General features: G+C 45.2%; 1 protein-coding gene across 1 annotated transcript in view; it reads left to right on the top strand.

The window, feature by feature from the left end:
* Window positions 1–645: 645 nt before the first annotated feature.
* Window positions 646–25647, top strand: part of LOC136140287 (ATP-binding cassette sub-family C member 11-like) — a 64122-nt gene continuing 39120 nt past the window's right edge. Inside the window, exons 1-7 of the mRNA XM_065898361.1 lie at window positions 646–925; window positions 4270–4412; window positions 5745–5863; window positions 8419–8577; window positions 12690–12807; window positions 14852–15085; window positions 23449–23556. Coding sequence (XP_065754433.1) covers window positions 646–925; window positions 4270–4412; window positions 5745–5863; window positions 8419–8577; window positions 12690–12807; window positions 14852–15085; window positions 23449–23556 — 1161 coding nt within the window. The remainder of the gene's footprint in view (window positions 926–4269; window positions 4413–5744; window positions 5864–8418; window positions 8578–12689; window positions 12808–14851; window positions 15086–23448; window positions 23557–25647) is intronic.

The following is a 25647-nucleotide window of genomic DNA, read 5'->3' as shown; positions in this document are numbered from 1 at the left end:
ACAACAACAAGCAATATGAGTGTCTAGTCACATAATAATAGCTGGATTTATTTTTAAATACAAATCCCTTCTGCACCGTAGAAGGTGTGGTATGGGACCGGGTCCACGTTTAAGTTGCTTGCTTTATGAACACCTTCTTTCTATCCCATCAGTCTATCTCTGTGATGGGGTGCCAGCCCACTTGGGAAAGCATCAAGAATCTAAGTGTGAGCTCTTAAGCAACCGTGTGGCTCTCCTGGTTCCTACTTTAACCAGCTCTACATCTACTTCCTTCATTGATCCACCAAATACTTATTCTGCATCTGCTATGTGCTAGGCAGTAATCTAGATTCACGGATGCATCAGCGAAACAGAGAGACAAGGCCCCTGGTGTCAAAGGGCTTACATTCTAGTGAGGTAGGCAGAAAATAAGTAAACCCCCAAAGAAATGGCAATTTCAGAAAGTGATAAGTAAAGGAAATCTAATAGGAAAATCTGTAGAAAGTGCTAGAGACAGGAGGACAAGATGAGGGAGGGAGGTCTGGGAAGGCGACCCTGCAGAAGTGGTGTTTGAGCTGAAACCTACATGACGAGAAAGGCCAGGCTCTGCAGGGAGCTCAGAGGAGAGTGATCTCAGCGGAGGTTAGGATTCAGACAAAGACCAGGATGGGAAGGAGCTTCCCAGTTTCTGGAACAGAGAAGACCAGGTTCTGGGCTGTAGGGATTCAGCAGTCAACAAGACGGCCACGGCCAGCGAGGGGCTCCAGGAGCTCTGAGAACCAGCCCCTGGAAAGCTACCCAGCTACCCAGGGAAGGCAAGGGATCCGTCTAATCATCTCAGCTTCTTCAGGCCTGGCTCTCCGGCCCTCTGCCCCTCGCCATGGGCACCTCCCCTACCCTCTGGTGCCCCTTCTGGCCTTGGACACTAGACCCTGCTGGGAAAGTGGTAAGAACAATGAGGAAATAAATCAGCTCCTCCAAAAAAGTTACCTTTCTCCAAGGGCCCCCCTCCTGTACACAGGCTGTTTCCCCATATGCAAATGGCCCCTGTCTAAACTCATCATGACTTTGGCCCCCTGGGGATCAGGGAGCACAGGGCTGGAAGCATCTGTTTCCTCTCTGGTTTACTCCCAGTCCTGTCCTGGCCCCGCTGCCTGACCACAGTGATGAGCTTGCCCCTAATTAGAATGAAGAAACATCAGCTCTATCTTCTTGAGAGGAAGGTGGGAGGCCAGGGAACTTTTCTAGGATGCCAAAGAAAACTCTGGAGGGTGTTCCTCCGGCCATTCAAGGAAGCGGAAGTGGGCCTCATAGACATGGAAGGCAGCTCAAGCCAATATGTGGCTGAGTTCCAGTTATGTTGAGATGAGCAATTTGTGTTCTGCAAGCATAACCATTACACACATTTGCGTTCCCTTCATTTTCATTTGCTTTACTTTTCCCTGTTGCTAGTTTCCTGGATGACTTCTGTATTTCTATAAGGTCTCACGTCTTTAAAACTCTCATTGTATCTCTTTGCAGGTGTGTATAAATAAACCAGTTGGCAAATCATAATATAACTGAAAGGTGGGGAAAAATCTAATTTCTGTATTTGTTCTCTAAGAATCTGGTCTTCCTCATGAGCCCCTACTTGCTGGTTAATTAGCAGAACATAAATGTTTAGGCTTACCATTTTAAGATGCTAGTTCATAAGAACAAACTCTCAAATTTTCAGGAATTTTGAGAACCCAGTTGTTAAACACAAACATTAAAATTAAATTATATAGACTTACAATTAATAATATCAAAGACAAAGGTAATACTCAAAAATCTGTCATTTCCTAATTATTTCACTACATTTTACTATTTATACTTTCGAGGTTATTTACATCTACTGTACTTGTATCCTGGAGATAACCGTACAGTGATTTCTTGATGCGCCTCTCTTCCCAACATGTTGGTAGCTTGAAATCATCCAGGATGGGACTATTTACACCACAAAAATCAGCAAAGGCTACAAATCTGGGCTTGTTTTATTATTTTACTGATTGTCTAGACTTAAGAAATAAATTCAGGAAGTGTTAATAATGCAGATTAACAAGTGTGTGGTGCTTGTAGCCATTACATTGTGAAGAGCACAACAAATGAGAAAATATTCTTTCAGTATTTGAAAACTCTTCAGCAAAGAGACTCATTAAGGTAAACCAAAATGTCAAGTAACAGTTATGTTGGAACTACACCAATTGGAGCCACAGGTTAGTTACAGATACACACGTTTACCAGCACACTACTGAGACCGAGGACACAGCCCCTTGCCAGGGTGCATGACTCGCAATCTGGAATTTGCTGCCTCCCCTCCCCCTCCCCATTCCCTCCACTGAGAACCTTTGTGTAGTGAATAAACTGCACACCAGTACACCATGGTCCTACCCCCAGGGCCTCCTTCCGTTGAATCATGCCAATTTCACTTTAATGTGTGTGTGTCCTAGGCTGGTTCCTAGCAGCCAGAAACTGGACTCTTCCCACAGTCTTAAACAAGAAATATGTGACAGCCTCTCTTACCTGACATCCCTCCTTTTCTTTTTAATTTTCCATCACCCCTGGAAGGTCCACTGCTACCATCACAGTTGTACAGTTGCCCCTCAGTTCAGAGGGGGGATTGGTTCCAGGCCCGCTGTGTATACAAAGATCCAAGGATGCTCTAGTCCCTTATATAAAATGGTGTAGTATTTGCATATAATCTAAGAACATCCTTCCATATACTTTAAGTCATCTCTAGATTACTTATAATACCTAATAAGATGTAAATACTATGTAAATAGCTGTAAATGTAATGCTATGTAAATAGTTTCCTGTGCCAGTTGAAGTTTACCTTTTTGGAACATTCTGGTTTTGGGGGGTTGTTTTTTCCGAATGTTATCTATCGTCAGTTGGTTGAATCCTGATAGCGGAACATGTGGGTACAGAGGGCCAACTGTATACCTTATGGCCTGGTGCCATGGCTGGGGAGTCTATCTTTTTTTTTTTTTTTTTTTTTGCGGTACGCAGGCCTCTCACTGTTGTGGCCTCTGCCATTTCGGAGCACAGGCTCCTGACGGATGCGCAGGCTCAGCGGCCATGGCTCACGGGCCCAGCCGCTCCGCGGCATGTGGGATCTTCCCAGACCGGGGCATGAACCCACGTCCCCTGCATCGGGAGGCGGACTCTCAACCACTGCGCCACCAGGGAAGCCCAGGAGTCTATCTTGTAGGCTCTATAGGAGAATTCCGGAAACTGAGTTCACCAGATTTGGGTGTGATTTGCTAAAAGGAAGTGAGATGGGAAGGAATGGAATAAAGCAATTTAGGGAATCTGCTCCCAAGAGAATAGGCTAGTCTTTAGGTCTGTTTACTTGAAGCAGAATCCAATACTTGAATGTCAAAAGCTGTATCTGAACACCAGGACTGACTACATAATTTGCAGGACCCCGTACGAAATGAAATTGTGGGACTCCTTGTTCAAATTATGAAGAATTTCATGATGGTGACGGGCAGAGCATTAAACCAAGCCTGGAGCCCTTCTGAGTACGGGGCCCTGTGAGACACCCATCATACCCCACAATGCCAGCCCTGTTGTACATTTTCTTTCTCTTTCTATTCCTTCAGAAATATTACTAATTACCACCCCGCTCCTGCCCCAGGCACATGGATGTTCTGGGAATGAATCAGATGTTCACAAAGGCAAAATGAAAAGCAAATTAATATATTTTTAGTTATTTAAAATTCCTAAATTGTGCCCAGATCCACTCCCTTGAGTCTGTGAAAACCAAGTCAGAGAATGGCAAAATCACATTTCTTTCATTTATTTATTCATCCATTCACCACTTATTTACTGAGCGCATGCTCTCCTCCTAGGAGATCCCTAGGCCCCAGAGATTTAATAGTGAGCAAAGTAGACATGTCTCTGCCCTCGTGAGGATCTCTGTTTAGTGCAGGAAATGAACTCTAAAAAATCAGTGATTCACCTAAATGGACAATTACAAACTGGGATAAAAGAAGAAGCATGGTTTTAGGAGCAGGCCTTGAATATATTAAAGAAGATTGACCTGGCCCAAGGATGTGGGTTGGGAATGGGTGGTTTGAGGTTTCCCTAGGTGATCTTGGGCTGAGACCCAAGTAGATGTTTAAAGAGAGGGACCCAAGCCCATTCCGAGCCGAAGGAAGAGCAGGTGCTGTGACAACGGCCCTCAGTACACTCGCTGCTGGGTGATAGCCCCCCTCTCCTGGCTGCTTAGGGCTCTATCTAATCTGCTCCTACCTGTCGCCTTTTCAGATTCTCTGATTCTGGGAAACAAAGAATCGGCAGGACACCTGAAAATGACCAGAAGGAAGATACACTGGGTCCCCAGGTCTTCTGGTGACCTTGTGAATCTCGGCTTGGATGTAGATGATGACATGGTTTCAGGACTTAGCTATGTAAGTAGATCTCCTTTGCATCAAAACACCAGGAAACTGAGTTGACAGGATATTCTCAATGGTCATAAACTAGGTCAAAGAATTTTGTCCTATATTTATTCAACTTTGATTTTTTTTTTAAATGGAACTCAGGCTTCCACAATTAGATGAATCATAATCCTTGGTCATGATACACATTCATGGTTCATACATCTCTCTGCCACTATCCCTCTCTATCTCTCTGTCTGTCTCTCTATCACACATCTATTTATCTATGTATTTACCTATAATAATATAATAAGCACCAATAAACCCATCACCAACTCACCAGCTCCTACCCTAACAATCACATCCAGCTACTGGTCTTCCACGCATCCCATTTCCCAGCTCTCCCTGCCTGAAGTAACCACTATTCTGAATCTCTTCCCATAGATCCCTTGCTGTGCTTTCAAGAGAGTGTTATTTATTCTATATGAAGTCCTAGAAATGATATATCTTTTTCATTTTAGTTGTTTCCCACTTTGTCAAAAGGGTAACATGTAATGTCTTCAGATTAACTTTTTTACTTCTTGATTACTTTTTAGTAGTTTACCCTCAGAGGGTGACTTGGTCTTGCATTCTGTGGATGACTAAAATTAGTGCCCTTTCTTCTTGTCTACAGTGTTTATCGACAGATAAAAGCCCAGGGAGGTGGAGTGACACCCCCTCAGAGTCACCCAGCCAACGTGGAGCAGAGCCAGAGTTGGGACCTGGTTTTTCTGACTCTGAGCCCATTGCTCATTCCCTGCCTGGCAACCTTTCTTTTATTTATTTATTTTTATTGAGATATAATTGGCATAAAACATCATATTAGTTTCAGAGGTACAACGTAATGATTTGCTGTTTGTATATATTATGAAAAGGTCACCACAGTATCCATCAGCACACGTAGTTCAAATATTTTTTTTCTTGTGAGGAATTTTAAGATCTACTCTCTTAGCAGCTTTCAAATGTGCGATGCAGTGTTATTAACTATAGTCACCACGCTGTGCATCACACCCCCATGACTTATAACTGGATGTTTGTACTTTTGACCACCTTCACCCATTTTGCCTATCCTCCCCGCCCCACCCCCCAGCTCTGGCACCCAGCAAGCAGGCTTTTTGTTTCGCTGTTGTTTGGGTAGGTGTTTTTTTATTCTACATATAAGTGAGATCATACAGTATTTGTCTTTCTCTATCTGATTCTGACAGCCGTTCTCTAGAAGGCTGGATGGGGAAAGATCCACCCTCCTTGGGTGGCTGGTCCCTCACTCCCTCAGGACGGTATTTGTGAAGTCTGAAACTGATGTGCTTTTGTTTTATCTTTCCCAAGAAAACTTTCACTCTTGAAGACAGCCTCTGGAGCCAGCAGGTGAGGGAGCCTGAGGCACCAGAGATGGGGAAGTATGATGCTGCCTGGAGAACCATGATTCCCTTCCCTCCGAAGCCAAAGTGAGTCCTGAAGGGGGACTAAGGGTTGGTACCCTCCAGGGCAGTGATCCTCAGAGCCTCACACCTGGATCCCTCCCAAAGGCTACATAATCATATCCCAACACCGTCCTGTCACGCAACACAGCCAAACACCTCCTGAGAAGCCTGAGTCACATCAGGGAAGCACAGCCAGCACCTTCACTCATTCAGTCAGTCAACAAGGATTCATTGAGCACCTACACGTGCCAGGCACTGTGCTAGACGGTGGGGGGATAACAGTGAGTGAGACAGACAGGATCCTTGCCCGTCACCAACCTCATATTGGGAAGAATGACAGTAAGCTCGTAGGCTCAAAGATAAACATATGATTACAGCTGTTTGAGGAAGGTGCTGTGAAGAAATATGGGGCGTGAGGGACAAGGAAACAGCGACAATGTGATGAGTTCCAAGTGATACTGAAGCTGAGACCTGGAGGATGAACAAGAATTTACTAGGCAAGAGTGAGGGAAGGATGACCTGGGCAGAGGGAACAGCACGTGCAAAGGCCTAGCCTTGTGGTGGAAGGAACACAGTGATGTATGTGTCCAGGAACTGAGAAGGAGGCCAGTGTCTCTGGAGAGTCCTGTGTGATAGTGGGTGTGGCACGAGATGGAGCTGCAGGCAGAGGGCAGGCGCTGGGGGACCATGTGTGCCCCACAGGCCACATTAAGTACATTCGTCTTCATTCTGAGAGAAATGGGCAGCCATTGAAAGGGCTGTTTAAGGGTAACATGCCCTATGATGTTACCCTTAAACTTGAGTTTAAGAAATTCATGGAGCCTTCTCTAACAAACCATAGTTTAAAGTAACCATCACCAAATGACTTTCTGATTTATACACCCATGGTTTCAGGGCCCCCCACAGATTCACGCACACGTTCATTTATGCATCATATATTGACAGGACCATGACACTTCTAGTCTGATTCCTCAGCGTTTCATCACCAGGAGCCTGTTTCATATTTACAGATCCCTCTTCCCTCCCACATTTGAGCTGTCAAACAAACTGCACTGGTATTCCTATTTTTTAAATCTGAGCTTCTATCAATACTACCTAGGTTGTTACCCACCGAATGCATCTTATCTCCGCCAGCACGAAGAACCTTGGTGCTTGAGTTTACCTGGGCAGCCTTATCTTGGAGTGACAGTGTTTCTGCTGAGCCTTTGGAATATCGGCGCCAGCTCATCAGTTCTGGCCCTATTCTTGTGATCACAGATGGCCCCATACATCTGCTGCAATGTCTCATCTTCCCATCAGTCCTTCTCTCTCCAACATGTCTGGCAAAGGCATGGCCAGCATTGCCCAGAATGTACAACCATGGTTACTGACGGGCCGGGAGGATGTAAAAGGCCAGAACATGGAGAAAAGAGGCCATAGCCAAAAACAAAGAACATCCCACGAGTTTTGCATTTTTGCCTTCATGTCTTTCTCCCCAAATGTTTTTCTAAAAATTGAATTTTTGGGCTTCCCTGGTGGCGCAGTGGTTGGGAGTCCGCCTGCCGATGCAGGGGACGCGGGTTCGTGTCCCTGTCCGGGAAGATCCCACATGCCGCAGAGCGGCTGGGCCCGTGAGCCATGGCCGCTGAGCCTGCGTGTCCGGAGCCTGTGCTCCGCGACGGGAGAGGCCACAACAGTGAGAGGCCTGCGTACCGCAAAAAAAAAAAAAAAAAAGATTTGAATTTTCTTCATATTGAATTATTTAGCATTAAAGACAATTTTGAAAAAAGAAATAGAAATTGGGACTTCGCTGGTGGTCCAGAGGTTAAGACTCCACACTTCCAATGCAGGGGGTTTGGGTTGGATCCCTGGTCAGGGAACTAGATCCCACATGCCACGAGGTTTAGCCAAAAAAAAAAAAAAAGTAGAAATTGCGCACTATCTCAACACACTAATCCAATCATTATTTTTGTATTTGTGAATCATTCTTATTTACTTTTTTTCATTTTTATTGTTTTTGTGGAAGTTATATAAGTAAAACAGAAAACTTTAAACAACGAGAATCTCTTTTCCTGTTTCTTTGCCAATTCTAATCCCAAACACTATTAATGATTTGATATAAATTGTCATACAATTTGACATATATTGTATGTAAAATAGATATATATATTGTTTTGTCTGCCTTCCCTTATTTTTTCCTTTTTTATATAAGTAAAAATATACTAAATAAATTTCTTCATCTGCAAGTGGCTTTTTTTTCTCGCTTAATATTCTCAGAGCTCTTTCCATGTTCTACATGTAGATCATCTCTATTTTTAGGCCCTTCTGCACTGTTTTCTATGATACGGAACAAGATGTACCATACTGGTTTTCTTTCTTTTTAAATCATTCCCCTATCGATGGGTGTTTTGTTATTTCTAGTTTTTAACTATCACAAATAATAGTCATGAAAAAAAATAATTTTTTGTCTATCCAGATGACCACACTGTGGTTTTTACATAGTTATCACTCATCCCTTCCAAATCTTGCCCTTGACTTAATTGTCTACCTCTGGCGCCTACATCCTGCTGTGACCACATTGCCTGTGACTTCTCTGCTAGGTTTCCTGCGCCCAAGCCCCCGGATGATGCTGGCCTGTTCTCTTACCTCACGCTGTCATGGTTCAGCCCAGTCATGGTCCAAGGTTTACGGAAACGCTTAGATGAGAACACCATCCCCCAGATGTCAGTACATGATGCCTCAGCCAAAAATGCCAAAAGGTAAAGTCACGTTGGGCAAGCCAGTGGGGTTGGTTAAAGACCATGTCTTGGTGGATGGTGACCAGAGTCGCTTAAATGTGTGTGTTTAGGGGTGGTCCATCCCCAGACAGCCAAAATATATCAGTTCTCCCTTTGTAGCATGAGGCCGCACTCTAGTCTGGAGGTTTTTAATGTGGAGTTAAGAAATAATTTACATATTTTATATGTATGGGCTAGAGCTCTTTTTTTTGAACAAGAATTCACATCTTTTATCAGGTTTGCCTGGGGGCCCAGGACTCTTGAGAAGTTAGAAATTTCTGCTTCTTGTCCCTTTTGCCTTTTTTTTGTGGATCAAGCATTTATCTGTGTCACTGATGATTAAATTCTGGTGAGTGGCCCAGGTTCTTAATCCTTGAGCCACCACTAACTAGTTGTGGGATTAAATTTCCGGTACCACCCACCTTACAAGGTGATAGGAAGATCGTATGGGGGAAAAATGAGTGATTTGAAACGTCCTGTACTCATGTTACTACCTCTAGCTGCTTATGAGATACCCCAGGTGTAGATGGCATTTTCCAAATGTGTTCCAGGAAATGGTGGTCTCCTCAGAGCCTCCCTGAAAAAAGCATTCAGTGATCAGGGAGCTTGTGAACTGTTGCATGCTGTCTCCAGGTCTCAGAGATTTATAAAGAAAATCAGTGTAGTGAAGACACTGAGAATACAGAAACTGGTTAAACTTTGACCCATTGCTTCTCAGACTTACTCGGGAAAAAAAAAAAGAAAAGTTTCCAGGGAGCACCTTTTGGATAATGTCAGATACTGGTGGGAATCTCACCTTTTACCAGCTATGATGTCAGATGAGTTACTTAACTTCTCAGGGTCCCATGTTTCTATATATAAAATAGTAAATTATAAAAAATTAACCTCATGGTCCTTCATAGGATTGTTGTAAGAATCAAGAGGTAATAGATTCAGTGTAAAGCATGTAGGAAAATGCCAGATGCATAACAGGCGATCAGTTAAATGTTAGCTTGCTTGTTCTTCCCTAACCATTGTGAGGACAAGATCTCCTGATTCTTTTTTTTTGTTTGTTTGTTTTGCGGTACGCGGGCCTCTCACTGTTGGGGCCTCTCCCGTCGCGGAGCACAGGCTCCAGACACGCAGGCTCAGCGGCCATGGCTCACGGGCCCAGCCGCTCCGCGGCATATGGGATCTTCCCGGACCAGGGCACGAACCCACGTCCCCTGCATCGGCAGGCGGACTCTCAACCACTGCGCCACCAGGGAAGCCTGAGATCTCCTGATTTACTTCCCTTCACTTCCTGTTCACTGATGCTGCCTTTTGAATTCTATAACCCACAAGGCCTGACTGCCAACACTTTTGCAATCACTCCATTTTTTGGATGTTTCTTTGGAAAGGTAATTATCTATGCATTCACACCTTTAGAGGGGTCTCTTTCTATATGTTCTCCATTTAACAGGTGGCGTTCTGGGGTGTGTCTTCCCTAATCCTTCAAAAGGGCTTTGGATTCTATAAGGATATGCTGACAAACTGTCACCATCATCAATCACCACCATCACCTTCATCCTTAGGACCCTCATAATTCTTCACACTTTTATTGTTCTACAATTACAGAGCATTTTCCCATCCATTGTCTTCTTTGACCATCACAATAGGGTTATGAAATAAACAGGGCAGATATTATTTTCCCCAACTTACAAGTGAAGAACCAGGATGAAGAGAAATGAAATGATGTTCCCTGAATCACATAGCTAATGAATGGAGGAGGTGAAATTTGAAACCAAGTCTCTTGAATCTAAGTCTAATAATCATGGCCAGAAATTGATAGAGTTGCTAGGAGAGCTGTGGGCAGGCTACGGAAAACTTGGATTTGCTTAGTCAAAATATCAATAGAAACAACTCTAGAGCTTGTTGTCTCTGTGGATTGTGTTATGTGTGGGGTTAGGGCTGGAATGAGGAGATGTGGCTCCACGGCCTGTCCTGAGTAATATCATCTACAAGCAATAGAAGCCTCCAACACAGACAGGTGTCCGGGGGGACATTTTTGCTTGGTTGAGCTAGGGCCCAGGCTGTTCAAGTTATCTGGTCCACATAGGCGGACATGGGATGGTGTAGTTTTCATTACTCAGGAAGAAAGAAGAGGCCTGGAGTTTTGATTGCAGGTAAAAGAAAGTAGGACAGAAAGATTCTCAGAGTATTGGTTCCCTTCTGGTTTTAGGCTAGGCATGAGTATCCATGGCTGGAGGGTAAAGAGTAGAAAGGGCTAGAACTGCTTGCCATGAGAGACTTGGTGAGATTCTGGGCAGAGAATGAGACCCAGATGCTGACAGAGCTGTTTGAGAAGATGCAAAAACAGTGCTGCTGTCAGGCCCTGGCAGCAAAGGGCGGCCAAACAAGGGAGGCTGTTCTGTCCACCGTGCTCTCGCAGTCTAAGGAGTAGCACCTTCCGGGAGCATCTGGAGTCCCTTGGCATAGTCCTTGATGTTCTCATCATGGGCAGTGGTGACCGCTTTCCAGACAGTGGAACCGGACATAGGGGCGCAGGAGCCAGGAAGTCCAAGGGCCGATGCCAGCACGGTGCCTGCAGCTGACAGATTGCCTTGCAGATGCATGGGAGGCATCCAAGGGCCAGATTAAGACGCTGGAAGCCTTGAATATCACAATGACTATTGTCCAGTCCCCTGTTCCTGCCTCAAATATAATTCAAAATAAAAAAGAAGTGTAAGAAAGTCAACATAATTTTAATTTTTTTCATGATAAGTTCTTTGATGCTTCTCTGGAAAAAAATGAAATGTTTTGAAACCCAAACGAAATGTTTTTGGTGTTTCTGTTTTGCTGGTGTAGCACAAACCTCCCAGGCATCATTAGCTTGGGATGTCAAAATAAGGATGCACTTTTGGTTGGATGATCCAACACTGGGGCACCCTTTGGGGGACTTTGAAATAAATGAGGGCACTTTTTGGAGGTCAGAGTTCTGGGTTTTATGAATCTTAATTTGCGTATAAAATGGAAGAATGACATTATTCAAAGCCTTAGGCGGTTTCCTCAACCTACTGTAATTCAGGGTAACAAAATAGTTGATGAGGGAAAGTTACTTTTTACAGAAAAAATTCGAGCTACTAAATAGAAAAGGAATGACAGAATTAGACAAGTCACCATTTTGCCAGTCCTGTTGGAAGTGGATGTAGGCAACGATCATCAGTGATGGGGAACTGGGCAATGAATGAATCAGGCTGACACACTTAACTCACTGATCAAGCTTAACATAACTAAAAGTGGGACAGCAAACGTTGTACGTCTTCTGATGTGATGCAAAAGGACATACACTACATCACCCATTAAGTATTTTTGCCAGCTGACATGAATTCTGAATTTTATTAAGCCTCTAGATCTAACTAGCGGTTTAATAGGAAACACAGGGAATAGAAATTTATGTTAGACAGACCCACAGGGATGCAATCAGTCAAATCCAGAATGTGGAAAACTCTACAGGATAAATAACTCAGTTTCTTTGACAAGTAAATGGCAGAAAATGCAGAGGAAGGGAAACTGTTACAGATTAAAGTGAGATGCAAGGGGCCTGTCAGATCTGCCTTTTAACTGCGATGAGTGGACCCTATTTGGATCTTGATTTAGGCAAACCAACTGTAAGAACATATTTTTGAAATAATTAGAGAAAGTTGGATTAAATGCCATTAAGGAATTATTCTTACTATGTTATTAATATATAACTATTAATTAATAGTTACTAATAATGAATAGTTATTAATTCATAACTATTGTTATTATGGTTACTATGGGTTTTTTTTAAGGCTTTATCTGGAAGAGACACACACTGAAGCATTTATAGATGAAATGATATCTCTTGGATTTGTTTGAAATATTCTAGCAAAAAAAAAAAGTGGAGGGGAGGAGAGATGAAATAAAAATGTCAAATGTTGATAATTCTTAAAGCTGGGGAATGCATATCTGGGGAGATACCCTATACTGTTCTCTCTATTTGTGTTATGTTTGATTATTTCTGTGACCAAAACCCTAGACTAGCAAGAACTAGGACAATTGGGTGACACATACAAAGAGATTTCATTTGCCTCAATTTTCCTCTTTTCAAGGTTTCGTCTCCTTTGGGAAGAAGAAGTCTCAGGGCATGGAATTGACAAAGCTTCAGTGCTTCAAGCGATGCTGAGATTCCAGGACTGCTGCTTCTCTGCCGCGAGTGTTCTGGGGCCAGTAAGTGGCAGGCTTGGGGAGGTTTCGGGACTCCAGGCCTTGGAGGTTAGCATGTTGAAATCCATGCCAAGAATTGGGGATGCCTTTGTCTCTCAGCTGCTGCTCAGAAAATGAAGACTTTCTGGGGACAGTGGAGCTAGTAGTAGTTAGAAGTGTGAATTCTGCAGCCACTGCTTGGGTTCGAACCTTAGTTCTGCCACTTAACTTCTGGGTGACTTTGGGCAATTTGTTTACCTCCTCTGTGCCTTGGTTTCCTCGTGAACCCCATGACACTCTCAGCCGTAGTCCTCACAGAAACCTTCACATGTGAAATGGAGAGCCCGAAATTACCTGCCTCGTAGGATGACATTAAATGAGTTAAGCATATAAAACACTTAGAACTCGGCCCAGCTCAGTATACACGAGCTGCTTTGAGAAATGGCTGAGCAGCTCTGGGCATGTAGGTCTCCTCCATGTACCATGGTTGGGCTGAATGGGCTCGCTATTTCCTATCAGCTCCTCAGCCCAAGATTCTCACTGCAGACAGCGAGTCTGGCTGTCCCAGCTGGGGTCACGTGCTCACCTGTTGGCCGGCAGTGGAGCATTTTGATTGACAATCCAGCCTAGACTGCGTGCATTGGGGCAGGCGAGAGTCTCCCCAGAAGAAAACTGAGGCGCTGTTACCAGCTCAGGGAAGGATGGAGGTAAGTTAGGAGGAAGCAACAGCTGACACAGAGATAAGTGACTTGGGTGACAGTTAGTGTGCTGCATATTCTCCATTTGTCCCTCCAGATCCACTCTCCACCTTTCTCTGCACCGCCCCGTGCCCCTAATGTGTGACCTTTATGGATCACATCAATGGGGTTCCCCTGCTTCTGGCTTCTGGTTGGATTGGACCAGTGGGAGATTCTAACGGGAGGCTGGAGGGAAGGAGAAAGTGAGGGCAAGATATTTATTGCTCTGACTGCCTCCCTTCCTGTCACTGGACGGTTGGTGACCAGATCCGAAAATGAGGGGGCCTTTCTGTATGACTTTCTCCTTCTGGGTTTCAGTAACCTCACCCTGTCTCCTCCCCTTAGTTCCCAGCTGTTGCTAGCTCCAGGGTGCTTCTCCATCCCTGTTGAATTTCCTCAGTTCTGCCCACACCTTTGTAAATAGTCTTGTTATTAACTCCTGAATTACCCCGTTTGTTTGTGTCCTCTGTTTCCTGTCGGGACTGATGCTGAAACTGCCTCCATGCACCAGTGCCTAATTGAATCTCGGAGACAGAATTTTGGGAGAAGTAGAAAAGAAGAGCTTTAATTGCTTTGCCAGGCAAAGGGGGACACAGTGGGCTAATGCCCTCAAAACTGTGTGTCCCTTTTGGGGGGGATTTGGTGAGGAGTTTTATAGCAATGGTTCAAGGGCGAGGTTGCTGACAAGGATCAGGGTACGTGCAGGGCCTGCATTCCTTTAATCTGGCCTCAGGTGCTCCTGTGGTTCTCAAGGTTGTCTAACTGTGACCATCTCTCTGGAATGAAGAATGCTTCATCAAGTAGTTAACATCTTCCATTTGTTGGGGACTTTAGTTCTGCAGAAGAGCTCAAAGATATTGCTATGTGTATCCCTTGAGGTGGAACCAGGACCTGCCCCGAGGCTGCACTATTGTTTCTTGGCTGCTCCTCCCTTGTCTCTGTATCCCCTTCCTTCCCTGATTAGCAACTGTTTGAACTCACCCTTTGGAACTCAGGGAAGGTCATGGAGGCTGAAGCCTATTTCCTACAAACAAGAAACGGGGGACACAGAAAGGCTTCTGTGTCCAGGAGTCCCACAGGATCCTGCTTGGTTTTAGGACCAGCTACGAGGTGGTGGAGCTGGGATTCTGATCTGGGTCAGTTGAACTCCTAAGCCTCCTCCGACTGGACTGCAACCTTCTGGAGTGCAGGATTAGGATTGAGTCAGTTGTGATCATTCAATAAGCCCCCTCCCTTGACTTGAGGACTTCACACATGGTGCATATTGGGTTGGTGTTGCCTGAAAGCAGGCTTGGGAAGTCTGAATGATCCAAACTCCTGTTTCCTTTTAGATGCTGGTTATACCAAAGATCCTGGAATATACTGAAGAACGGTTGGGGAACATTGCCTATGGAGTAGGGCTTTGCTTTGCCCTTTTTGTCACCGAGTGTCTGAAGTCTCTGAGCATGTGCTCATGCTGGGTCATCAACCAGCACACTGGCAACAGGTTTCGTACAGCTGTCTTCCCCTTTGCCTTTGAGAAGCTGATACGATTGAAGTCTTTAACACACATCACCATGGGAGAGGTAAGTGATGAGGCTGCACGTGGAGGCGAGTTGGTAGTTTCTTCCTTCTCCTGGAGACATCACTTTCCTGGAGGCCAAGGGAGGGAGAAGAGGGAGTTAGGCAAGAAGGAAGAAAGAGAAAGGAAATCATTCCCAGGGTGAATGTTGATAACCATCAACAATTGCCTCTGGGGTCGTAAGGGCAGTTCAACAACAACCCAGGGGGATGCCAGTTGTATTCAGAACCTTAGAGAGGATTTATCCATCCATTCAACAAATAGTTCCTGAGGCCTACTCTGGGCCAGGCCCTGTTCTAGGCCCTGGGGATACAGCAGTGAACCAAAAGGCGCAAATCCTGAGTAGAGGCACAACAGAAAGCATATCCCCTCAAGACAACCTGGGGAAGAAGGTATGGGAGGACTTGGTAGCTCAGGGAAATCTAGGGAAGAGCGAGCAGAGATTAAACCCTCTCAGTATTAATTTTCTTATTTGCAGAGGAGGAATGCTTACAGGCCTGGTTATTGTTATTGTCTGGGGCTCCCTACAGCATAACACTGACAAACAATGGCAGAGATTGAAGAAAGATATGACCAACTATGGCCCAGACTCATGGGGGGGATATTGGAATTTTCTATATTTAATTTTACTTTCCCTATTTTTCTACTGCTTACCAATTTCCTTGAGGAGCATGGATTACTTTTATATTGAAACACACATTTTAATTTTTGGAAAACTCACTACTGCTTTGGCTCTTTACCCTCAAGCCAAACTCCTTTGTGATCTGGCATCAGCAACTTTCCTGCCTCATCTCCTTCTGTGTCCCCTCCTCTAGTCCTAGGTTGGCTTCCACCCTCCCAGCCTGGTGGAGCTAAACCTACAGTCCCCAGATAGACCAGACATGTCCATCCCCTGGCAGCTTTGCTCACATCACTGCCCCTGCCCTTTACAATTCTGTTCATCCTTCAAGGCCCAGCTGAGACGTCCTCTCCTTCATGATAGTGTCTCTAGATCCCACCCTCTGCCCCCACTCCCCACCAAGCACAAATCTGGCTGTTCCACTCAAATGAGCCCCCTTCAAAGACACGAACCATTTCAGATTCACTACTCTATCCCTGGAAAAGCCCAGAATCCAAATTACACAGGAAAATGTCCAAAATAATGTCTGCTGTATTAACCATTAATAAGCACCGAGTAGATGCTTTTTCTAATTCAAATGCTAACAAATATAAGATATTTATTGTTATCATCATTATTGTTATTCTTCACCATTTTATTAGTTCTGTGACCTTAGGCAACTTGTTCAGCCTCTCTGGAGCTGTGGGATAATAATAGGGCCAGCCTTATAGAATTGTTGTCTCATAGAATAAAATGAGTTAGTATTTACATGTAAAGTATGTGGAAGGGGGCCGGTGATTCGTGTGTTAAATGGTATCATTAATTTCTGTTAGGGCTTAAGCAGGAGGCTGCCCTGTCCTCCTGCACTTGACTGGAGTTACAGGACTCACAGCAGCCCTTCTCCCTGTTCATCTCAGCAGAGTCATCACAGTAACTGCTAACTTCCTCTGAGCCATTGTCCCAGGGGCTTTACTTAGCTCAGTTGGTCCTCTGACGACCCTCTTTGCGTAGTTTCCTTTATTGTTCGCATTGTCACAGAGGTGGAAACTGAGGCCAGGAAAGGGTATGAAACTTGTACAAGTCACATGATTGGTAAGCAGCAGAGCCTGGCTGCAAATTCCAGGCTCTGAACCAGTGCCCTCACTTGCCTCACTGAGGAGACTTTCTGCACCGAGGCCAACCCTGGCTCCTTTTCTGTTTGCCTCTGTTCTAAGTCCCTGCTGTATGTGAGGCCCAATTTCCCCAAACATCTTCACAGAAGCAGAAAACAACATGACCCATTTGGAACTGGGGATGGAAGTAGTTGCTCATATGAGGATTTCTAGAGAGCTGCCCCCATAAATTTTTTTTTTTTTTGCAGTACGCATGCCTCTCACTGCTGTGGCCCCTCCCATTGCGGAGCACAGGCTCCGGACGCGCAGGCTCAGCGGCCATGGCTCACAGGCCCAGCCGCTTCGCGGCACGTGGGATCTTCCTGGACCGGGGCACGAACCCGCATCCCCTGCATCGGCAGGCGGACTCTCAACCACTAAGCCACCAGGGAATCCCTCCCATAAATTTTATATTAAAATTAATTTTGAAAACACCTGAATACATTCTTCTTGGAAAAAAAATAAAATAGTATAGATGACCCCCTACATCTCATCACCCCCCTTATGCCTGGAGGTGACTACCATCACCTTCCAAACTTTTTAAAGTACATTTAGGTACACATGCAAGTTACCCATAGAAAACATATTGTATTTGTGTGCGTGTTTTTCCATAAATGATACTGCATTTTACAAAGTGTTCTGCAACTTGGTTTTACCAATAGAAAATGTAGAGTATAGATTTTGGGGTGAGATTTTTACATCAATATTATCCAATACTTCTTGGACGCTTTAACCTTTCCCCAACAATGGACATTTAGGGTGTTTCTGGGTTTGCTGCGATAAGCAGTGCTGCAATGAACATCCTTGTATATGTGCTTCCTCCAGCACAGGAGAATGTTTCTCAACAGAGAAATGAAACTGGCAGGTCATGGGGTTTGTGCAATCATTAATTTTAAAAGATACTGTTAAATTGCCCTCCAGAGTGTCTCTACCAAGTTATGTCCCACAACGCTAACAGGTTTTTTTTTTTTTTTGCAGTACGCGGGCCTCTCACTGTTGTGGCCTCTCCCATTGCGGAGCACAGGCTCCGGACGCGCAGGCTCGGCGACCATGGCTCACGGGCCCAGCCGCTCCGTGGCATGTGGGATCTTCCCGGACCGGGGCACGAACCCGTGTCCCCTGCATCAGCAGGCAGACTCTCAACCACTGCGCCACTGGGGAAGTCCCAGGTGTACATTTTAATTAACTTAATGCATGTGAGAACTTCACTGGTCACGCGGGTGTGCTGGTTGGTCGCTGACCTCAGATGCATGATTCTGTATCTTCACAACCTTTCTGGCCAGGAATATCTGCAGTCGGGATGCAGCAAGAGCATCTTTTATAAGGGCAGGAAAGTGTGGCCTGGCATTAGTGTGGCAACTGAGAGTATTTCCAAAGGTAAACTCCAGTTGTGGACTGAATACCTGGGTCTAATCCAGCACTGTTTGAATCCATTGTGACTCTCAGTTCCGGGTCTCTACTGAAGGGTTCCAATGGAAGCCTCTCCACGCCATCATGCCTTGGGCACCTGCCTCACACATCCTGGGGTGGGGGTGGGGTGGGGGGCGTTCTCTTCTGGGTCCCAAGCTAAGCCATGACTAACTAAACAGAAATACGACTCCTCTGCCTCTGGGAGCCCTAAACTCTCTACCAATTACAATCACCTTTTTTAAAAAAAATTTTATTGAAGTACAGTTGACTTACAATGCTGTGTTAATTTCTCTGCACAGCAAAGTGACTCAGTTATAGATATATATGTATATTCTTTTTCATATTCTTTTCCACTATGGTTTGTCATAGGATATTGAATATATAGTTCTCTGTGCTGTACAGGAGGACTACAATCACCTTTTGATCAGAGTACCTGAGCTGAGGGAGGAAAACACTCCATTTCAATAATTCAGAGCACACAAATCCAAGAGTCACTTCCTGTTTTGCCCAATTTTATTTCAGCTGAATCGTGGGCAGCAAATTTGCTTCCTTTCCCCCATTATACTGTGCCAATGTTAAATGCTATCCGCTTTATTATATCAGCACATTCTGGGTAGAAAAGAAGGAACCAAGATCTTACACAGAGGGTGGCTACTGAGGAAAGTCTGTGAAGCAGGTAATCCATCACAGAAACCTACGAGGTGGACCTCACCCATAAGATGCACCTCCTATTTATGAGGCCAGCATTGTGGCCAGAGAACCATCTGAGGTAGGAATTGAAGCTGAATCTCACCCGCAGTGGAACGAGCAGTCAACAAGAGTCAACATTCCCACTGAGAAGTACCCTGGATTCCAGAGCCCTAGGAGTTCTAGGGAATGTCCAACATCAAATGGGTGGCAAAGGAAGACATTACCTCCAGTGGGAAACTCAGGACAGAGCAAAGCACGACAATGAGCGCTGTGGGTCCAAGAGGGAGGCAGGAGGTGCTGATGCAGGCTATCAGCTGTGAGTAGGTGAGCAAGGCCAGGGGCCCATAGTACACCCCTTCAGACAGGCGGTGTATGTCACTGGTGAAGAAGCTGATGGCCTATAAGACAATAAGCCCATGGAGGTGTCACCTCTCCAGGCACCCAGAAGAGGCTACATGTGCATGTGGCAGGTGGGCTCGTCATGCCTTCTCCAGGCAGGAAGGCTTGAGGCAGGGTGGCAGAGTGGAGACAGACACACCAGGTTCACAGCTCTCCTGTTACTAGCTGTGTGACCCTGGACAAGTTACTTTGCCACTCTGAGCCTCAGCTTCTCCACCTGTAAAGCTGGAATGATTATACCTGCTTTATATGGTTGGTGTGACAATGTCAATAAATACCTGCACACATAGACTGTGCCCAATAATAGTTATATTTTTCTATACTATTGCTACTACTACTAGCAGCCACATTCCAGAGAGCAGCTTATAGTCTTCTATTCTAGTCTAGTCTAGTCTATTCCATTCATTTTACTACTACCACTACTAACTGCATTTTTGGGCAGGAGCTGAGGCTTTTTCTCCTCCTCCTTTCTCTTTTTTGCTATAGACTCTTTGGCCCACTCGCTACCTCCCCAACATATACTGCCTAGTTCGGTGTATAAAAGCTGACATTCCAAGTCACAAAAGTTTTGAGGAATCGATTCATTAATGTCTTTTGGAATTACCAACCTGAATCCCTAAGAAGTGATGTCCTTTTAACCTTAACCTGATGTCCTCCCAGTTCCCAGGATGTACCCCAGGCTGAGCCTTTAAAAACTGTTAGTGTTGGGCTTCCCTGGTGGTGCAGTGGTTGAGAGTCTGCCTGCCGATGCAGGGGACACGGGTTCGTGCCCCAGTCCGAGAGGATCCCACATGCCGCGGAGCGGCTGGGCCCGTGAGCCATGGCCGCTGAGCCTGCACGTCAGGAGCCTGTGCTCCGCAACGGGAGAGGCCACAACAGTGAGAGGCCCGCGTACCACAAAAAAAAACCACAGTCTTAAAAAAAAAACAGTCTTAAAAAAAAAAATCTTAAAAAAAAAATCTTAAAAAAATAAATGTACACCTGGGAGAAACAATTTTCAAAAATCATTAAAGGTACAGAAACTCTGGCTTTCTGCTCAGAGTCTGGGAATGTCATGGCAGGCCAAGCCTCTCACCTTCTGGGGATTTCTTTCATGTTCCGGGGCTTGCTCTGTGCTCTTGGGAGGCTGTTCTTGTGATGAATTCCAGATCTCAGAAGAAAGGAAATGGAGCTCTTGGAGAAGTGTGGGTTTTTCCTGAGCCTGACCACTACCACCTTGTTCACAGCCTCCTCCATGGCCTCAGTAGTGACGTTCCTCATCCACACAGGCTTACGGCTGAAACTCACAGCTTCAGTAGTGAGTGTTTGGGGTACTTTGTTTCCTCCCCCATATTGACAGGGAGGTTTCTCATGTGTCCTTTTCTAGTGTAGGCCGCTGAAAGGTCTGAAGATTTTGCAAATGAATAATACAAATTGATCTTGATCTTCCAGACTTTTAGGGTCTCGAGCTTTCTTCCTTCTCAGTCCATCTGAGGAACTGATATCCCTTGCATAGCAGCTGTGGGGCAGGGGAAAGAGTCATCTGGGGGTGCAGGGGAGGTGAAATTTGTGGTTAACACCTGGACGACGCTGAGATTGAAAATCCTAGTTGAAAATCCTAAAGTGGGGAGTTCCTCTGATGCCAAAATAGGGAAATGAAAATGCATTTTAAATACAAAAGTCTAGCTTCTTCTGTTTCTTTTGTGGTCTGACCCTGGGCGTGGGAAGCAGCAGCTGCCTTTCAAGGTTAGGAATCCAATTCTTTGAGAATAGGACAGAGTGCTGCTCTTAGAGAGGTTGGAAGCCAGCCAGGGAGGCCAGGAGACCACACTGAAGTAAGAGAGGGAGCATTTGAGAGTCTGCAACCAAGGGCTCCTCTGCACTCCAGACGGCAGTCACCTCTGCTAGGCCCCGGCACACACCAGGGAAACACCCCGGCGAGTTGGTGGGTGGACGGCAGGCTGTGTAAGGGGAACGCTCAGTGGAACTTTAGGGTCACGCTGCACTCACACCATGCCAGGCTAGACCAAAGCGTTCCTGCTCCATTGGAACTGAGATTAAGCTGGACCCAGAGTGGGTGGAGATGGACCATGAATGGCATGAATTGGAAGGTCCCCACGGTACCTCCAGGAGGTCACATTCTGGGATCCTGAGGGCCAAAGGTGGTTTGCCATAGTCAGGGGAGGTCTCCTGAGAGGGTGAGGCATGGATTAGGCTTGATGCTTAGGAAGATTTTTTTTTCTTTTACTTTTAAAATTGTTATTGGAATGTAGTTGATTTACAATGTTGTGTTAGTTTCTGGTGTACAGCAAAGTGACTCAGATATAGATATAGATATCCATTTTTTTTCAGGTTCTTTTCCCATATAGGTTATTACAGAATATTGAGTAGAGTTCCCTGTGCTATACAGTAGGTCCTTGTTAGTTATCTGTTTTATATATAGCAGGGTGTATATGTTAATCCCAACCTCCTAATTTATCATTTTCCCCCTTGTTTCCCCTTTGGGGACCATAAGTTTGATTTCAAGATTGGTGAGTCTCTTTCTGCTTTGTAAATAAGTTCATTTGTATCATTTTTAAATTAGATTCCACATATAAGTGATATCATATATTTGTCTTTCTCTGTCTGACTTAGACTTCATTTAGTATGATAATATCCATGTTCCTGCAAATGACTTTACTTCATTCTTTTTTATGACTGAGTAATATTCCATTGTATATATGTGCCATATCTCTTTATCCATTCATCTGTCGATGGACATTTAGGTTGCTTCCATGAACATTGGGGTGCATGTATCTTTTCGAATTATGATTTTCTCTGGATATATGCCCAGGAGTGGGATTGCTGGATCATATCATAGTTCTATATTTAGTTTTCTAAGGAGCCTCCATACTGTTCTCCATAATGGTTGTACCAATTTACATTCCTACCAACAGTGTAGGAGGGTTACCTTTTCTCCACACCCTCTCCAGCATTTATTGTTTGTAGATTTTTTGATGACGGCCATTCTGACTGGTGATACCTCACTGTAGTTTTGATTTGCATTTCTCTAATAGTTAGTGATGCTGAGCATCTTTTCATGTGCTTTTTGGCCATCTGTATGTCTTCTTTGGAGAAATGTCTATTTAGATCTTCTGCCCATTTTTTGTTTGGGTTATTTGGTTTTCTGATATTGAGCTGCATGAGCTGTTTGTATATTTTGGAGATTAATCCTTTGTCAGTTGATTCGTTTGCAAATATTTTCTTCCATTCTGTGGGTTGTCTTTTCATTTTGCTTATGGTCTCCTTTGATGTGCAAAAGCTGTTAAGTTTAATTAGGTTCCATTTGTTTATTATTGTTTTTATTTTCATTACTGTAGGAGGTGGATCAAAAAAGATATTGCTGGGATTTATAGAATGTTCTGCCCATGTTTTCCTCTAAAAGTTTGATAGTGTCTGGCCTTAAATTTAGGTCTTTAATCCATTCTGAGTTTATTTTTGTGTATGGTGTTAGAGAGTGTTCTAATTACATATAGCTGTCCAATTTTCCCAGCACCACTTATTGAAGACTGTCTTTTCTCCATTGTATATTCTTGCCTCCTTTGTTACAGATTAGTTGACCGTAGGTGTGTGGGTTTATCTTTGGACTTTCTATCCTGTTCCATTGATCTACATTTCTGTTTTTTGCGTGGGGAGATTTTAAATATTAGAAAAGAAAAGAGCATCTAAGGCAAATAAGAATAGATATGATTTTAACAACAATAAGAGTACAAAGCTACGTCTCCAGTAGACAAAGCTCTCTCACATGTAATTTTTCAGTGCTTCCCAACTATTCCTGTACCACCTTTAGGATTTGGGGCATTATGCCAATGGGGACACTGAGCTTGTGGTGAGGGTGACCTGTCCAAGTCACAGAATTACCCAGTAGCTAAGCTACAAGAGCGACCAGGCCTTCAGTCAGCGACTTTAAGATGACTGCTCTTTCCCCCACTTTTCCCAGTCTCCCCGAAATACCAGCTTGGCGTCTGCCGTATGAAGGACCTGTTTGTTGGAAGCTGCAGGGTCTGGCTCTGTGGCTTGAAGCTCAGGGATGGGGTCTCAGGGGGTGGGGGGAGCAGGACGAGGCTGTGACACTCACTGCTTCCTCTCCACCTCTTCCAGGCCTTCACCACCGTGGCCACCCTGAATCCCATGCGGCTGTCCGTGGTCTTACTACCCTTCACAGCCAAAGGCCTCGCAATGTCCAGGTCTGCCTCGGAGAGGTTCAAGGTGAGCTGTCAGAGGCCTGGCCACACAGCCCTTTGCTCCGCACGCTCATTTGCCTTCATCCCTACGATAGACCTCCTGAATGTGACCCCAGGCCAAGGCAGAATTCAGCCTGGCTGGAGAGGGACCCTCTAACTCACTGACCTACTGTGCCCGGGCTGGGTGGGCCTGGGAAGACAGATGAGTCAGGCTGGTTCCCAGGCCCCAAGGACATCTTAGGACAGTGGATCCAAACTACATCTCAGACCTGTGACCTGCAGACCCTGTCTAGGTGTGTGTAGAGTTATGCTGATGGTTTTGCTTTTAAAAAATTTTATCTGTTGCTGGCATTTAAAAAGCTAGAAATTGTCTGTTAAAAACTCAGATTTCTGGATTCTCTTGAATAATCAGGCGATCCGGCAACAGTGGACCCGCGTTCTCCTGTGGCCACGGAAGCTAGAGATAGCTGCCCCGCGTTTAGTCAGGGCACTCAGGTGGGGTTGCTGCAGCTTCCACCACCCCCTGTCTCACCGCCAGGCCTGGGTCTGTCTTACCATTCATCCTCTTTTTTTTTTTTTTAATGATTTATTTTTAAAAATTTTTTATTTTTTAATTTTTTTTTAGTTCATTCATCCTCTTAGCAATTGCTTCCTTCACTTCTTTACGCTTCTGGTCTTGCTCCTACAGGCATCAGAGTTGAAAAACTCTAATCTAAACTGATTTCTAAAAGCATTTTGTAGTCATCTCACTTAAATGTGTGCAGTCCCTAATCTATATCATTCATCACTCATTCATTTATTTAAAAAAAAAAAATTAGGGGAGAGTTCCCTGGTGGCCTAGTAGTTAGGATTCCAGGCTTTCACTGCAGTGGCCTGGGTTCAATCCCTGGTTGGGGAACTGAGATCCCACAAGCCGCACAAAGTGGCCAAAAAAAAAAAAAAAAAAAAAAAATGTAGTGAACACCTACCACCTGCCAGGCCCTGAGAACACCACAGTGAGAGTAATCAGTAGGGTTCCTGCTCTCAGAGGGTTACAATCTGGTATTAGAAACAGGCAATGCACAAGCGAATTAACAGTCAAAGAAGATGACATCAGCTCACATGAAGGGCTGTGATGCCAATAAAGCAGAGTGTGGGGAGGGCTGGGGCCACAGTGGATAAGCTGGTCAGGAAGGGCCTGTCTGCCAAGGCGACTTTTGAGCTGAGTGATGATGACAAGGCAGAGGGAACAGCAAGTGCAAAAGCCCTGAGGCTGGAATGAATTTGGCTTGTCTGAGTAACACCGGAGAGTCCTATACTTGCCAACAGCCTCAGGAGCTCCCCTAACCTCTCCACCACGGCCACTCGGGCCCCTGCTGCCTCCGCCTCCCTACTGGTGCCCTAGTTCTCCCACCCTCTCCTTCTGTGCCCGTGTCCACCTGCACGGGTGGGCAGAGATGAGTAGGCTACAGCCTGGGCTCAGAAGGGCAGGTAGGCATGTTGGCTGCAGGAATGACCAGGGAGACAGCTGGAGCATGGGATAGGTGTACTTATGGTGCAGAGGAAGGGGAGGGGTCAGGGCAATGATCTTGGACCCTGAGCCACACTTCCTCAAAGCCTCAGGGGGCCGGGGCTGTGTAGGACTGTCACTCTGGATGGGTACTGACCCTACAAGTCCCCTCACTTCAGGACATCTTTAACCCTTCCTGTTTTAGTCACCTAAGTTTTCTGTCTGACCCATAGGTATTTGTCTCTGAGACCCCCAGGCTGGAAGGGGGAGGAGTGATCTCTAAGGCCAGATGCCTTTTTTTTTAAAAAATAAATTTATTTATTTATTTATTTTTGGCTGCGTTGGGTCTTCGTGCTGTGTGCAGGCTTTCTCTAGTTGTGGCGAGCGGGGACTACTCTTCATTGTTGTGCGTGGGCCTCTCATCGTGGTGGTTTCCTTTGTTGCGGAGCACGGGCTATATGCGTGCAGGCTTTGGTAGTTGTGGCACTTGGGCTCAGTAGTTGTGGCTCGTGGGCTCTAGAGCGCAGGCTTAGTAGTTGTGGCGCACAGGCTTAGTTGCTCCACGGCATGTCGGACCTTCCCGGAGCAGGGCTCGAACTCGTGTCCCCTGCATTGGCGGGCGGATTC

The sequence above is a fragment of the Phocoena phocoena genome, chromosome 20, assembly GCF_963924675.1.
Source record: "Phocoena phocoena chromosome 20, mPhoPho1.1, whole genome shotgun sequence".
In the NCBI taxonomy this organism is placed as follows: Eukaryota; Metazoa; Chordata; class Mammalia; order Artiodactyla; family Phocoenidae; genus Phocoena; species Phocoena phocoena.
Note: the sequence above shows the minus strand (reverse complement) of the source record. Positions and strands in the feature narration are given on the sequence as shown.